Source organism: Clupea harengus, chromosome 17, assembly GCF_900700415.2.
Source record: "Clupea harengus chromosome 17, Ch_v2.0.2, whole genome shotgun sequence".
NCBI classification, from domain to species: Eukaryota; Metazoa; Chordata; class Actinopteri; order Clupeiformes; family Clupeidae; genus Clupea; species Clupea harengus.
This window is the reverse complement of record NC_045168.1, coordinates 18,997,478-19,014,524: the sequence shown is the minus strand read 5'-3', so window position 1 is coordinate 19,014,524 and position 17,047 is coordinate 18,997,478. Positions and strand designations below refer to the sequence as shown.

The 17,047-nt window shown below is 42.8% G+C and overlaps 1 protein-coding gene across 4 annotated transcripts; it reads left to right on the top strand.

Annotated features, from left to right (window-relative positions):
• Window positions 1-2,310: 2,310 nt before the first annotated feature.
• cpne3 (copine III) lies at window positions 2,311-16,978 on the top strand. Of its 4 annotated transcripts, XM_012824168.3 has the most exons (17): window positions 3,397-3,516; window positions 4,208-4,341; window positions 4,470-4,649; window positions 5,128-5,202; window positions 5,809-5,880; window positions 6,312-6,392; window positions 7,277-7,366; window positions 8,740-8,838; window positions 9,034-9,120; window positions 9,401-9,460; window positions 9,815-9,948; window positions 10,226-10,280; window positions 10,509-10,560; window positions 11,266-11,399; window positions 12,329-12,565; window positions 13,855-13,969; window positions 14,434-14,562. In XM_012824168.3, exons 1-16 carry the CDS (start codon window positions 3,510-3,512, stop codon window positions 13,963-13,965), a joined length of 1,608 nt encoding a protein of 535 aa, XP_012679622.1. In that variant the 5' UTR covers window positions 3,397-3,509; the 3' UTR covers window positions 13,966-13,969; window positions 14,434-14,562. The 4 variants fall into 4 exon arrangements, with proteins under 4 accessions (XP_031440180.1, XP_012679622.1, XP_012679621.1 ...); XM_031584320.2 differs by lacking the exons at window positions 3,397-3,516; window positions 13,855-13,969 and adding an exon at window positions 2,311-2,469 and having other exon boundaries at window positions 14,434-16,978; XM_012824167.3 differs by lacking the exon at window positions 13,855-13,969 and having other exon boundaries at window positions 14,434-16,978.
• Window positions 16,979-17,047: the final 69 nt, after the last annotated feature.

Here is a 17,047-nt window from a genome sequence, read left to right as displayed (position 1 = left end):
CCGTAGTCTTGACGTCACAGTTCCGTGGAGCTAGCTACAGTAAGCGACAATACTAGACAATAGACGACAATATGGTGTCGAAAAGCGTCAAAATACAAGTCTGCTTAAATTTAGTTTGAAATTCCAGTTTGACAAATGTTTTAACGTTTAACTAGTCAAGATAAATACACTGCATATTGCATCTGCGAATTTGGTCATTTTAGCAGGCTCTTGCAAATAACCATGGAATGAGATGGTAGCCTATTAGGTAGACTACACAACATTTAGTGTTTCGTTGTTTATTATCATCCATTTCTAAATTAAACCAATAATATATCAGCACATCCAGAAAGTTGCATTTCACACCAAGGGCCACAAAAAAAAACACCTTTTATTTATACTGCTTGTGAGTCATCGAACATCCTATACATTACTGAATAAACTGATAGAGAATGTGTTTAATATGAATAGGCAGAACAGAGTTGTGAGTTGAACTTCCCCTATTATGTGACCTATTTAAAATATATCTTGATTATGCAATCAAAATTGTTAACACACACACACATACAGAAATACATACAACACATACGTTTACCACGCGGCTGGTGAACAAATGGAAACATTTAATACCAAAAAATACAGCTCCACAAGTGGTATTATCGCGAAGCTAACACACAACTATTACTCTTTGACTTTGTAACCTTTGACTCTTTAACAGTTCAGAAGACACAGGGGAGGGCACTGTATATCTGTACATCTGTAGGCGAAGACTGTAAGCTTACTGTGGACAGCAGAACTACAAACCCCCAAGGGAAGGAAGTGTTGCTGTATTTTTGTTGTGTAATGCCATCCACTTACACTGGTTCCTACAAAGGCGATTCAGGCCTACATATCAATACATCTCTTTATTCTTTCTTTGAAGCACTTGTTATAAAGATTTCACAATTCTATCAATTGTATCACCTACCTTTCAACTCTCATTCTCAGGCAGGTGGAATGAGTCATGTAGATGTTCAAACACCTTTTTTCTCTCTTTTTGGATTTGTCATTTCCCAGATTTTTTTTTGAGAAACAAACAAATTACGTTTTCCCCAGTTTGGTTTGTATTCTCCCACGTTTACGTTTATTTACCTTTGGTAGCACTTACAGTTTGTTAAATTTGCCTTTTCCCCCTTCATTTTTCGTCCTTGTATAATCTTAAACGAATAAATAAGTTTCGACTTTTATTTTGAATAATCTTCTATTTTGGCCACACTGAAATTGAATGTCTTTATTGTCGCTGGTTACACGCGGTTGGTTCTCCTGAGCCCGGATACGCAAATGAGATGACTTCGGGAGGGTAATGCACACTTGAGTCCAACTCCATGTATTCTATTCTCACAACTCTTGCGATCATCATAACTCGTTCACCATTTGTATGTTAATGCTTGTTTAAAGTTCTTACACTTGACTGGATGAAGTCGTCAAATCATCTGTTTACTGTAGGCTACGCATCTAACGTTATGACAAACAGAGGCTGCCACTCAGTCCCTCCCTGAAATCCACTGACGAGTCTGGCTGTCCCTAGAAGTGATAAGACGACTTGTGTACCAGTTCTCCGGAGTCCGGTTCCGAGATACTGAGTCCCATGTGTCGCTGTGTGGAGGAAGTTCCCCCCCATTCCCTGATCCACTCACTCAGTCCGGATCAGCGAATCTGATGTCTCGCGCTATGAAGAAAGTTCATATGAAGTCGTTATTGTAGCAGCAAAACAGTTAAGCATCTGTGACAGTGTCATTTGTAATAGCAGGAAAGTCATATATGTGTATCAGTAAATTTGAAGACAGAGCGAAAAATGCGTCAGGTGTTGCAGAATTTTATTTCTCTCCCATTAACACAATAGTTAGGCCTACAACTTCTATTTTTTCATTACCGGTGCACAAATCCTATCCCACGAATCACAAATTAAGAAACTCATACGCTCATTTCCTGTATGTGGTGCGAAAGTGAGAGTACGAGATAACTTGTCATTTGTAAGCGAAACAACAACACTTGAGACTCGTAGTGGTAGATTCAAGCAGTTGAAGTTGTAACTTTATTATCTTGTGTTTGTGCTAGAAAAATATCTAAGAAAAAAATGAATTTGTGAGAAAATATTGTACAAGTTTGCAACTCCTTGCATACATTCATGATTTGCAGATGTTGTCCATGACTTCACATTTTTTGGCAGGGGGTATTTGAATGCGTTTTGCACCAAATGCAGCAACTGTAGCAAAACATGTTCCCCTCTGCGTCCCCTGGGGCAAAGGATTATTTATGGTGACAGCCAACTGTCTATGATGAAACTTCAGGCAGCTACTTGCTAAGGGTTAGACAGTCGGACTGGGGTATGTTTTAAAGAGATTGTACAGGTGATAAAGCGAGTAGTGAGTGGAGCAATTCATCGCCTTGTATTAGCAGCAGGCGTAGGACTAAAAGGATTAACGGAGAAAGCGGACTTGTCACTCCCAGGTTAGTAAAAAGATGTATTAAAAGTCCTGCTTATGGCAGTGCTAAACATTACTGCTAAACATTACAAAAGATCCGGGTGAATGATCTGGGTAAATCACTGACAATCTGCGGTGATTCATCGCTCGTCATTCCATGAATTATTGAATAAGATGGAGAGAAAGGTGAGAGGAAGGGTGAAAGAGAGAGATAGAGAGCGCTCGAAATGCTAACAAGAGTGAAAATAACGAGAGAGGAGTCCTACCATCAGGGCCAAAAGGGGGTCAACTAGACTCGCACATCGCTTTAACTGGAACACCGGACTTCTGTTCATAACAAGCCTGCTCCCAATCATACATTTAGCTTGACACATTCCTATTTCATGTTCTCTCTGCATTCACCGAGACATTAAAACTCGTTTCCTTTCCCCCTTGTGTAAATCATAGACCCAACTATACGCATCGGCCTCATCTGTACGCTAAAATGTTCCGAATTCATACCAACATTTTACAGAATCAAATTCAGAATTTTGTCATTAAGACAATGTGGTCTTTCTTTCTCTGATAGTCTACGCTACCAAAATAGTTTATCTAAGACGTGACATAGGCTACTCACTAAAGCGTATTCATTTGTTTAAAACGACATTAATTATATTAACCAGGGCCAAACTGCAGTCACTACCGTCCACAAATTGAAAAGCAAAACATTTATTTACCCAAAGGACTACATTTTGAGACTACCACAGGTCCTTCAGTTCTTTCTCATGAATAATAATATCAAGTTGTTTGTTGATTATTTTAATGTAACCTACACTATCTCTGTATAAGTGCGGCATGCAGACAATGCTACGATACATGTTACCATAGGAGAAGATCGTAGAAATGATGTAGGCTTTTACCCAGGCTGGCATCTTAAAACTCCGCCCTTGGAATGTAGAGTCCAGCCCATCTTAAGGTCTCAACCCCACAGCACAGCGTAGAGTTTAGTGACATCACAGTGTCAGGTCAACATTTACGACACGCTAGTCATATTTTCCAGCCATTTTCGACGAAATCCTTACCAACATGAAAAGTAGGTACTTTCGTAGACCATGGGTGTTAGGTTTACATGGCAAATGGAAGTATTATTCTGCGTTTCACTGATAAATATGGCATAGCGTTAACGTTACTTGTCTTCTCTGTAGTGTTTGAACAGCTAACGGAACGTGTGTGTTTATGGTAACATTAAGTCATGTTAAGCTATCCGCCAGTTTAGGTCATTAGGATAACATTGACCATACGTTTTGATAGTTGCAACTTATCTGGTTGTACGCAGTAAGTTAGCCTGCTAGCAAAGTGGTCCTAGTTTTGTCACTGGGTTGACTGAAGTAATGTTAGCTATTTTACGCTAATGTTTGATTTCGTTAGCGTAGTCGGTAAATGGGCGGCCTTTAATAGACACACCCATTTAGTAAACTTAGGCAACTATAAAGCCCATCGGTACCTTGCTTGCTAGGTGAAGCAAATGTCAAACTTTACACAGTGGCCATTGTCAGAGAGAGTAAACGGTGTTAGCGGTAGACCTACGCCCTCTGACTACGTTTAACAGGGGAAATGGTCATTGACATTTGAAGCCAATAGTAGTAAGTGTCTTAGATTTGTTTTTAATGAAATTGCTGTTTGATTGTTGCTTGGACATCTGGATAAGGAAAGGGTGTAGGAAAGAAGACGGCTGCTATTAAGACTGCTGAATTCCAATGTAACTCAAAAACTGTGTGTTGCAGGCATGGCGGGGCAGTGCGTGGCAAAGGTGGAACTGACAGTGTCTTGTGATAATCTGCTGGACAAAGATATAGCATCGAAATCTGATCCACTGTGTGTCTTGTTGATGGACGCATCCGGATCGCAGTGGTTCGAGGTGAGTGCTATCTGATTTATCTCTACTTTACGCATGGGACACATTGAAAGAGAAAACAGAGTGTAAATGAACTCCTGTCAATTCCTGTTACAAACAAACTCATTGCAAGTTCATTTTTGTAAGTTCAGGTGGGACGCTCTGAGAAGGTGCAGAACTGCCTCAACCCACAGTTTGCCAAGAAGTTTCTGTTGGATTACTACTTTGAGGTGGTGCAGAAGGTTAAGTTTGGCATTTATGATATTGACAACGCAACGGTGGATCTTAGTGATGATGACTTTCTGGGAGAGTTTGAGTGCACCCTTGGTCAGGTAAGCGCTCATACTTACATCCATGTACACTTGATGCATACGAGAGAGAGAGAGAGAGAGAGAGAGAGGGATTCCCACCTTCGTTCTTTTTGTGTGTGTAGTCTAAAGTTACTCATGTGAAAACTATATTTTCCAGTGTTTTAGTTCTATGTAAAAAACTAAGTCAAGCCTGTTGATCTGAAAAATAAAGTATACTGCCATCACCTGAATGACATTCCCAAATGTAAATCAGGAAGTTGACTCAGGGGCACCCTCAACAAAATGCACAGGCTGTATGTATGTCGTAACAGTATGTCCTGTGACAGAGATGACTAATGTAGAGAACCAGTGTATCAGAAAGATTACAGCATAGAGTTTTCCAAGGGCAGAAACTAGGAATGGTCTATGAGAGAGGAAGAGGTAGGAAGATGGAGGGAGGGAGGCAGCGTGATGTCCTTAGAGCTGTGACCAGCTTAGACCAGTGTTTGTGCTGTTTCAGATTGTCTCCAGTAGAAAACTCACTCGGCCACTGGTCCTGAAGAATAAGAAACCTGCTGGCAAAGGAACCATCACGGTAATACAGCCCACTATGTTTAGCGGTTATTAAATGCAGCTCCCTCAATGCAAATATTACAGTTATTGTCATATTTCAATATGGGTGTGGTATTGTTTTCAGTTCCTCCGCCACACTGTAATATCCAGACTGGGTTTTGTAGTCTGGTCACATTGGCTGTTCTGCTAACTAATTACAGTACACAGATCTTGATGACATTAGAATGTATTGTGAGATATATACACTCTATACACTACTCCACAGTTGTCCACCTCTTTAATGTGTTCTACAATTAAAACTTTATATTAAAATACTTGCACATTTGACTTTCCACAGGCCCCATTAGCTAATGCTTTGGCACAATCCGATTGGTTTTCCACTGACGCCATCTAAGGCATGTTTGGTGGCCATATTCAGCCTCCTTCAGTACGTTGTCACTCTTGCCTTAAAAAGCAAATGTCTTTTTAAGGCACCTGTGATTATATGATTATATCATATGATCATTAGCATAATGCTAGATTGGATTAAACCCAATGGTCAATAATTTTGTTCTCAAGCTCTGTTGTAAAACCAAATAGTGTTCTGGAAAGTTCCCTTCCTAAAGCGACTGCTCCCACTCTCCTGTAGATCTCTGCTGAAGAGATAAAGGACAATAGAGTGGTGAACTTTGAGGCGGAGGCCAGGAAGCTGGATAATAAGGTGAGAGGGACAGAACCGCTGTCAGAGAACCGCTTCGTTAAGCTTTGTAGTCATGGTTTAGCCATGGAGCTATGACTACAGCAGTGTTCTGGTTGACACTTTACAGCTCACCTGTCAGTTACTGAGGGGAGGGAGGGAGGGAGGGGGGGGGGGTGTGTGTGGGGGGGTTGATGGATGGGTTTTGAAGGGCTTTGAGCATGGTGTGTAAATGTTCTTATTTGTTGTTAGCTGTATTGGCTCAGACTGTATTTGTGTGATGCCTGTACATTCTAGTGTTTGTATGTTAGTGAAAAATTAAATGTTGAAGTTAAAAGGTCTACTTCAGCTATCAAACCCGTTTTATGAGGACAATCTATGCCTTCAGTGTTTAAATGTTGTTTTGTTTTCCTCCAAATAAAAGTGTGCACACTGTTTTTTAAACTGTCTTCTAGGATTTCTTTGGGAAGTCGGATCCTTACTTGGAGTTCTACAGACAGATGGAATCAGGGTGGCAGCTTGCACACCGGACAGAGGTAAGCACCTTCACCACACAGCAGTAACCTTGGACATTTACAGCTTAATGTAAGCTAAACATTGCAGGGCCAATATAGTTCATGTAGTGGTGGACAAATTTCATTTGCACAAAATTCATGAAATAGCCCAAGTGAATCCCCAAATGTGCTGGTCCCAGTTCAGGTTTTGGGTGTCCCAGGATATCTTAACAACAGATGAGCAACATAGCACCGTTCCCAAAACACCCCTTTGCCTGGGCTTATGGTTTGTTTTCTGTCCTCTTGAGTTGACGCAAGTAGACCTGTAGGGTTGTGGTGTGATGAAACAGTGGGATTGTCCTCCATCACCAAAAGTGGCATGCCGAACACGGGTGTAAGAAACATCAGCAGAACTAGAGAGCTGCATTTATGTTGTTACCAGCTAAAAAAGAGAGAGAAGCCATCGGCTAATTTCATGTGGTGAAAAACAAAAATTTCACTCGCCATTTTCTGTGGCCCTCAAACATGGGGCAGTTTATATCTCTTGAAACCACTGATCTACACAAAACAACAAAGCTTTCTTAATGTGGAAAAGACACTGGAGAAACATTTAAAAATGTAAAAATTCACCAGGTGCAGTCAGATTAGGCACTGCACGGAAATAAAATGTCACAGTGAGAATCACATTTTTAGTGAAAATGCCATCTTGCACCAACAGAATATGTGTGTTACTGCTTACAGGATGAGGAGAGGAGGTAGGTTATAATGTACTTAAGGGGCCATGAACAAAGTTTATTTTTGTAATGTAGAGGGTATTTTAGCAATGGTTGCATGTAGCCTGTAGCCGTGGACAGCCACTTAATCCACAGATGCGATGGCACTGCTCTCTCAGTACAGGCTGTAAGAATGCTATTGTGTTTATGCAGGTGGTGAAGAATAACCTGAACCCCTGTTGGAGACCCTTCAGAATCCCTTTACAGAGTCTGTGTGGAGATGATATGGACAAACCTATTAAGGTGTGTATCAGAACATACTTACACTCACGCACACACTTACATTCAGGCACGCACACACACACACACTCTCACTCTCACTCTCACTCACTCTCTCTCTCTCTCTCTCTCTTTCACATACTCATACACACACACACACTCACTCTCTCTCTCTTACTCATCCACACTCACATGCGCATGCAATTCTGCACTGTATGCAATGTCACTATGCACAGGCAGTTACTAACTTAAGCTTAAGCACTGCAATGTGTTCCTAAACTGTCCTACGTGTGTGTGTGTGTGTGTGTGTGTGTGTGTGTATGGTTACAACAGTGTTTGTGTGTGTGTGGATGCACATCAGGAACAGGTGTTCAAAGATGATGAGTGACTAATGAATAAATTGATTTTCAGCTCTAATTTGTCTACTACTGAAGGACAAGTGAGTTCCCCAACATCACCATTTGTATGAGGTCTAGAGAGTGTGTGTGTGTGTGTGTGTGTGTGTGTGTGTGTGTGTGTGTGTGTGTGTGTGTGTGTGTGTGTGTGTGTGTGTGTGTGTGTTTGTGTGAGTGCGTGTGCCTCTGTACCTTTATACCTAAGTGGGTGGACTGAATATGTGTGCCATTGAGTGGTCCACATTTCCAGGAAACACACATTCTCATCATATTCACATTATTTGTGTTTTCACAGGAAGTGGGTTTTTTGACATTAATATATTCACTGCATGCTGTGTGGGGTGCCATTGCCGTGTACATTTAGAAAACGATTTTTGCAAGTGTGTGTATATACATATGTGTGTGTGTGTGTGTGAGAGACAGATAATATAGTAAGTCTGTGGTGAAAGTGACCATCTAAGTATAGCATGTCTCTGAAAGTGTTGCACTTTCTTGAACATGTATGAAGTAGACTGTGAGGGATTGCCTGTGTTGCCTGTAAGACTGGGCGAGGTTTTGTGTTCGCCTTCTCCAGAGACTAAGTAATGATTGACTGACTCCTGGCCCTCTCAGGTGGAAAAATTCGCCCAGTCTAAGTGGGTGGACTGAATATGTGTGCCATTGAGTGGTCCACATTTCCAGAAAACACACATTCTCGTCATATTATTTGTGTTTTCACAGGAAGGTGTTTTTTTTTTTTTTTACATTAATATCTTCACTGCATGCTGTGTGGGGTGGCATTGCCGTGTACATTTAGAAAAAGATTTTTGTGAGTGTGTGTGTGTATATATATGTGTGTGTACGTGTGTTTGTGTACGTGTGTGTGTGTGAGACAGATACTATAGTAAGTCTGTGGTGAAAGTGACCATCTAAGTATAGCATGTCTCTGAAAGTGTTGTACTTCCTTGAAGCACGCCTTCTTCAGAGACTAAGTAATGATTGACTGACTCCTGGCCCTCTCAGGTGGAGTGTTACGACTATGACAACGACGGGTCACATGATCTGATCGGGATATTTGAAACTACACTTACGCGCTTGACCGAGGCATCACGCACAACACCAGTAAGTGTGCAGGAGTGCCCAATACCTTGTGCTCCGAATACATTTTGTAATATGCCCTACAGGAAGAGTCTGTGTCATTTTAGTTTGTTTGTACATTTCACCTTTTTCTTTGCCATGAAAATGACAATAGGCGCCGTCATGGTGTTCATTTACCCACCTACCTTACAGGAAGAATGTCTGTGTGTTCTTTGACAGGCAGAGTTTGAGTGTATCAACTCGAAGAAGAAGCAGAAGAAGAAGCACTACAAGAACTCGGGAGTTGTGAGCTTCAAGTTGTGCGAGGTACCGTGCTGCTCTGATACGAGTCTTCATCCCACATCCTCTCTGCTGTGGTTTTTTGAGGAAGGGAGTGTGTGTGTCGTCTGTGTCTGTGCGTGTGTGTGTGCAGGCACGCATCTGTTTGCCTACATACCCCTTTGGTCATATCCTTTTGAGTTACTGTCATCGTCCTGGGTTTCATTCAAACATCTAACACCCAGGTTTCTGGGTCAGAGCTTAAAAGCTATAGCTCATTCACGTAAAACTGATTTTGTTTTGCGTTATGCCATTTGGATGTGTGCAGGTTGTGAAGGAGTACACATTCCTGGACTACATCATGGGAGGCTGTGAAATCAACTTCACGGTAAGCATTGATCCTTCAAGCTGTATGCACATTAGATATACACACACACAGAGCATACCAAGCCTTGAGTTTTACCAATATACATAAACACTGCTGTATTCCTTGCACATATGCACACCCAATCACATAGACAGACGAACACACACACACACACACACACACACACACACGCTGACACACACACACACACACACGCTGACACACACACACACACACACGCTGACACACACACACACGCACGCTGACACACACACACGCTGACACACGCGCGCTGACACACACACGCACGCTGACACACACACACACACTCTCTGACACACACTGACTAACTACTGCTCCTGTGGTTCTGTGCAGGTGGGAGTGGACTTTACCGGGTCAAACGGTGACCCTCGCTCTCCTGATTCACTGCACTACATCAATCCCAACGGGGTCAACGAGTACCTGAGCGCTATCTGGTCGGTTGGCATGGTGATCCAGGACTACGACAGGTGACTACACCATCCCATAAACATACACACACTAGCACACACACTGTAGTGACACAGGGACAACGCAGCCATGATGAATACACAACTAACTGATAAATTCACTAAACACTGTGTTGAGTGCAAATTATGTTTTGTTGACAAATATTCAGATTTCAATGAGCAGTAGGTACAATTATTGATTTTAGAATCTGTAATACTATGAGGTACTTTAGCTAAAAGTGAATGAATATAGGACATGCACATTACTGAATTAGATTTCTGTTTTTTCTTCCTACAGTGATAAACTGTTTCCTGCCTTTGGATTTGGAGCTCAGATTCCACCTAACTGGCAGGTACAGCCTGAACGATTTCACAGTCCGTCTCTCTCTCTCTCTCCCCCTCTCTCTCTCTTACTTTCTCTCTCTCTTTCTCTCTTTTTTTCTCTCTCTCTCTCCCTCTCTCTCTCTTTCTTTCTTTCTTTCTTTCTCTCTCTCTCTCTCTCTCTCTCTCTCTCTCGGGGGTCTGTATTGTTGTGTGCTGTTGTGTATTAATGGCGGATGTGTTTTTTTCTGTATTTGCAGGTCTCTCACGAGTTCCCTCTGAACTTCAACCCCACAAGTCCATACTGCCAGGGTGAGTTGCTTTCTTTACTCGTAGTGAAAGGAGTATATTGAAGATGAAAAAGTTTGAGCGGTAGCTTGTCAGGTGGACAGAGTAGACCCATGCACTGTCACACAGATCCCACTCTCTTGACGAAACTTGTGGTCCATGCTACATGCAGCCAATATCTTTCTTTTGCTCTCACTCTTTTGCATATCCAGCTAGCCTTAACATCCCCCAGAAGACTGGCACAAGAAAGAGTGTTGAAGTCACACTTTCCTTACGTTAACATCTCCTGTTTTTCCTCTCACATAATCAGATTAATTTGACACGTACCAGCTCCATTTTACTAGTGTTTTTTTTTCAACTGCTTGTTACCTCATAGGCCTGGCATCCTGCCAGTTTGCTGTAGCTGAATCTAGGTTGTACCAACTTGTTTCAAACCAAGAGACATGATGATTGTATTACTGCAGAGCTTGAAGTTCAGTGCCAGAAACTCAAATGTTTCACCATCAAGCCACAGCTCTCCCCTGGTTTGTCAACCACATTGTCTCTGTGTGTGTGTGTGCATTTGTGTGTGTGTGTGTGTGTGTGTGTGTGTGTGTGTGTGTGTGTGTGTGTGTGTGTGTGTGTGTGTGTGTGTGTGTGTGTGTGTGTGTGTGTGTGTGTGTGTGTGTGTGTGTGTGTGTGTGTGTGTGTGTGTGTGTGTGTGTGTGTGTGTGTGTGTGTGTGTGGTAGGTATTGAAGGCGTGGTGGAGGCCTACAGACTGTGCCTGCCCCAGGTGCGCCTCTACGGCCCCACAAACTTCTCCCCCATCATCAACCACATGGCCAGGTTTGCAAGCCAGGCAGCCAATCAGAGAACAGCATCGGTAAGAGCCTGACGTTTGAATCTTTGTCATATAGCATCCAAAAGAGAAACGTTCAGAAAAAGGCCATCTCCTCTGCTTTCCTTTCCCTCAGTCTAATGTCTGGTGTACTGGACCATGTGTCATTAAACACAGGTCTGCTGTTTGTGTGTATCCTGTGCTCTTAGCTGAAGAGTTGCCCAGTTGCCCTAATCTAAGCTTTATGTTCTTGAACCTCCTTTCCTGTTTTCACCCCTCCAGCCATTCTTAAAATTATGTTGTTTTCCCGTAAACCGACTGACTCAATGAAATTGGGTCCGACCTTTTTTTTTTTCTCGTTGTGTGATGGTGACGTTGATGTAATATTTGACTTCTTTGATCCCCTGAAACTGCTGGGTGTGGCTGTACCAGCATCCCCCAGATGTTTGATGTTTACCAATAGTTCCAAGATGAGGCTGTAAACCTCACATCCAACTACCAATACAGCCCAAAGTATTGATGCTTGCTCCACATCAAAAGTGCGCAGTGGGATAAATACAAACTTTGATCACAATGCAGACTGGCCACTGTTCAATTAATCCTATATGGCTGATGCTTATATATGGGTTCAAAGGGGATCATAGCGTGTGATTAATCTGCTTCAATATTTTTGGTGCGTTATTTTTCTCTAATTAATGAATAAAAATGAACATGCTATTTTGACAACTCTTTGATTTTATTTATATATATGATATAATATACCTTTTCACTTCTCTTTCGACCAATTCTTATCTTTTCACTCCTCTCTTTCTCCCCCTCTCTCATTCTCTATAAATGATTTTAATGCAAGTTTTTAATGTGTTCCAAGATCATTCACGTATCTCTCTGTCTCTCTCTCTCGCTCCCTCCCTCCCTCCCTCCCTCCCTCTCTCTTCCTCTCTCTCTCTCCCTCTCTCCCTCCCTCCCGCCCGCAGCAATACTTTGTGCTGCTCATCATCACCGACGGCGTGATCACGGATCTGGACCAGACCCGCTTGGCCATCGTCAACGCCTCCCGCCTGCCCATGTCCATCATCATCATCGGCGTGGGCGGGGCCGACTTCAGCGCCATGGAGTTCCTGGACGGCGACGACGGCCGCCTGCGCGCCCCCAACGGAGAGACGGCCGCCCGAGACATCGTGCAGTTTGTGCCTTTCAGAAACTTCCAGAACGTGAGTCTTTCGTTGCCATCCAGCCTGAACCACGTTTCATGCCAGCTCCACTGCTTTCTGGGCATGCAATCATGGCTGTTTCGATTTCTGGGAGTGCTAACGCACACAGACAGACACAAGCATACACGCGATTTTAAAGTAGTGATGTGTCTGAGGAAACGCAAAGGTTCATGCTGCTGCTGCATAATCGATGTTTGCTTCAGGATCCGCTTCCAATGCGAATTGGGTCTAAATCTCTCGTGAGATTATGTGAGTTAGGTTGTTGTTACGTGGTAGCCATATTGGAAGTCATATTCGGCTGTGACCATACCAGTTATGGTAGCTCTTCAGCTGCACACAAAACAAGGCCTGTTAAGGTTGGGGAAATGGGATTGCCAACCCTGTGTGAAGGGAGTTGCTACTTCTGGGATGCAGCTTTGACATCAGTTGCCCTGGTTAGCTCGAGTTATGTAGTAAGCTGTGTAGGTGTTGATGTCAGTGAGACTGTTGCACTCCAGATAAGGTGTTGGTTAGACTGCCTATGAGATGGCGGTTCAGCTGCTGCTTGCTCTGGTGATAAGGACTGCAACTCTCCCTTATCCGAGAGTGCTGCCATCCTCCAAGGATCACGGCGACGGTGTGCACGTTCTCCTCGCAATGTTGCGAAAGTGAAACGAATTCACGTAAAGGAGATTTCTATGCCGCTGTAGCGCTATTGGTGATGTAAAATGATGGCTGCTACTGTGGTGCTGCTGATGAGAGCGGCGCTCTGGTTGTCGTGGTTACAGCCCTGCCCCAGTACTGTCGGTGCCAAAGAAGCTTTGAAGGTGATGTTGTACTAATGATGTAATGCAGTCATGTGATCGTTCGATAGTGGCTGTGGTGATTTCCAGACCTCCTCACCACCGCTGTTTTAAAGTTGTGTTGACGGTGGTTTCCATTGCCATCTGTGACATTGACTCAACTGTTTCTTGGGTAATGGCCTAGGCCCCGCTGTGGCGATGGTGTATTGTCTGTGATGGTGAGACCTAGGCTAAGTAGATTAGTCTGCCATTGCTTGTGGATCAGTTACCACTCTAGTTTATATAGCTGCTCTCATGGTCTTGGCTAGTTCTCTGTGGTACTATGTAGTTTGATCAGAGTGTTTTAGGTGACGCTAGTTAGCATCCTCCTGAGTTCTCCCTGTGTCTCCCGCTCCTTGCAGTCCACCAGAGAGGCTCTTGCGTAGTCCTAGTTAGACTGCTGCGTGTTTTAGGGCGACGCTAGTTAGCATCCTCCTGAGTTCTCCCTGTGTCTCCCTCTCCTTGCAGGCCAGCAGAGAGGCTCTGGCCCAGAGCGTCCTGGCCGAGTTACCCCAGCAGGTCTCCTCCTACTTCAAAATGCTCAAACTGATGCCTGTCCAAGATCCCGCCCCTTCTTAGTAATGTAGGGCTAATTCTTACCTGACCCTATTCTTTGCTTGCCCACCTCCCTGCCGCCCATTCCGTCTGCCTTTTAGTATTGCATGCTTAATTGCACCCCCCTCACCATCATCCTCAGCTTCATGTGCTTAGACTCACCCACACTGCTGTCAGAATCACCAAAAAGCAAGCGAAATACCATGCAGAAATGTGCCTCCATGGTCTGGTGCATTTTCAAAACCTTTTCTTTTTCTTTTCTGTGAGTGCTGTGTTCACATTTGTCTTTGTGTACATACCTGCTGTTTGTGTACATACCTGCTGTTTGACTCTGTGCACATATTACGTCAACATTTGTAGATGCCTCACTGAGCTTGCCTACTTTTCAGTGATATCATTGATACATTTTTTGATGATGGTGTTTGACATTAATCTTTTCATTTTGTCTGTCCCCCCCCCCTCCCCCCTCTGATTCCTTCCGCTGATCTCCAGTCTCCCAAAGAGGCGCTGGCCCAGAGTGTTCTCGCCGAGGTTCCTGGTCAGCTGGTCACTTATTTCAACATGACCAAGCTCTCCCCGCCTTCTCTGCCCTCCAAGCCAACTCAGAACTGAATTCTTGTGGCTGAACCCTGTGAGCTGTCAATCAGACGTTCTCTAAGGCCTACACACACACACACACACACACACACACACACACACACACACACGTGCGCATCTCTTACAGCACAGTAGTCTCTAACAACCCCCCAGCCACATAGACTGTTAAGTGAACTGGAGAACCAGAGGTGCTCATTTCATATGCCGTCTTATCATACTAACGCACACACATTTAGGTTTTGTTATAATATGCAAACAGGATGGCCTTAACACTGCTTTTAGTGCTTTTAGCTTGTGCATGGCTCTCTTACGACTTACTGGAATAGTTGGTCAAAGGAGATTCTCATGGTCACAATAGACACAATATAACATTTCCTTCAAACGACAAACTGGATCGCTGAAACGGCTGTTTTCGAAGCATAACCGTGACACCAGTTTGTTGTTCTCTGACCAACCTCGACCAAAACAAGCAACCACCTCTACACATCATCTCATATTCCGTCGGTCGGTGCTTCACCCTCGCTTTTTTGTAATGCCATACCAAATGTTTACACCCTTTAGCATGCAGGCTACGTGCTGCTCGTCACATGCCATACAGCACCCCACAGCATGCAAACCCATCTGTAGATAGACGTTGAGCTGATGTGAGCGGCTAGCCTCATGTCAAAACGAACTGTAGCTAGGTCGAGATCCACTCTGCTACTCCAGTATCGTCACGTTTTCAATGCAGCTTTATCAACAGCACTAGACTGGACTTGCACACTGTTCAGCTGTAATCCAGCATTATTATCTTGGTGCAAGTCAGTAGAGTGATATTGCCAAGTCACTAGATAGATACACTCTTATTTGCCAAGAAATTTCCTTTTTTAGAGAGAGAGGGGGGGGGGTGGTCACAAGGGCTGGGCATTTGCACTGTCAAAAGCCATGAATCTGAGGAGATGGTTTCCAGTATATGAGTTGTTTTTATAATGAAATAAGTCACCTAACTTTGAATAAACATTATGGCCTAGGTCTCTGCAGTTGGCATGGGCATAACTGATCTCAAATAAGTTTAGGAAAACGAGAGATTTGACTTGATTTGTTATTACCTTTCAGCTGTTGCACCAGCCTTAGCACTGTGCGTGTTTCTCCAGAAGGGGTCACTGTTCAGCATCTCTTTCTCAAAGTATACGTGGCCTTGCACATATATTTTTAATACGTATTTAAATTATGTATGTGTCTTATTTACATATTCTGCTAAAGATAGTAGATGCCATATATTATGACTCCAGTATTAATTTAGAGCAATCAGGTAATGATATAATAATCATTTGCAAATTAAAATAGGTTTAAGTTTTTTTTTTTTTTTACAATATGTATTTTCAATCAACTCTCTTTTTTTTGTTTTGTTTGTTCTTTTGTTAACAGCTTTTAACATTAAATCATGTTCTTTTATATATTATGTGCACTCTGTCAATACTCTATGTATTGGAATTTGCTTCCTTTCACCACACTTCCCTCCCTTTCTACTATTATGCACACACACACACACACACCGCTTTTTGACCAACAGGGAATCAGTTCCATTCAGGACTTTTAGAACTTTGGTTCCATCTAGTGAACCAGCCTGCATTTCCACCAGTTTTGAGCGGAACCATTGTAATGAAGGATGCGTCATCAACAGAAGCAAACAGTAGTAGTAGCAGCAGTAGACACCCACTGCTGTAGTTACAGTTCGCACTGGAAAAAAACAGCTATCTTTCGGTTCAAGCTGGGTTCCGAAGTCCGAACCAATACATTTTTGGTCAAAATGTTCCGAAGTGAACCCGTTCCCTGTTGGTGGAAAAGACCCAACCTTCAGCCATCCACCAAAAATGCCAAAGATGAAAGACTCAAATATCCGTTACATCTTTATTCCACAGTACTTATAGAAATTGATAACATACATATAATTATTTTTTTTTTAACATGTTTTAAAAAATATAGAATACATCATCGTTTTATTCAAATATTGTGTTTTGAGCCCGTGGGCCTCCCAGCCCTGACTCAACACGAACTATCACAACTGACTGTTAAAACCCCATAATCTCATGTGTATCTCATGTCATTACAGATTCATTTGCCTGAATGCATAACCTGGATATTACAAGGAGGCAATCCCTGTGTAATCTTTATAGGTCAAGAAATAAAGTTAGCATAATCTGCATTTACATGTATGTTTAAAATCATGAATAATGAATCACGTTCAATCTGGGCATTAAGTGCAATCCTGCATGTCATGTGGACGTCACAAAAGAACAATCTTGCCTTTTATCTTGACATGATAATCTTGTATAAAAATGTATACCTTTAGAATATACCTCAATTTGTAACATGGGTATGGAAAAAAAAAAACGATAATTCGTGTAACCCGACATAACAGCTGAATAAACTGCGGTGTGCAATGGACATCACAGAAATACTTCTTCTTGTGTTAGCCGTTATTGTGACCATATTCAGGTCAATTAAAGGATTCACTTTTGGCCGTAGG

Coding starts and splice junctions, on each gene's coding strand:
- cpne3 (XM_012824167.3), top strand. Junction 5,203..5,808: donor CTGGCAAAGGAACCATCACG/GTAATACAGCCC, acceptor ACTCTCCTGTAG/ATCTCTGCTGAAGAGATAAA. Junction 8,839..9,033: donor AGGCATCACGCACAACACCA/GTAAGTGTGCAG, acceptor GTTCTTTGACAG/GCAGAGTTTGAGTGTATCAA.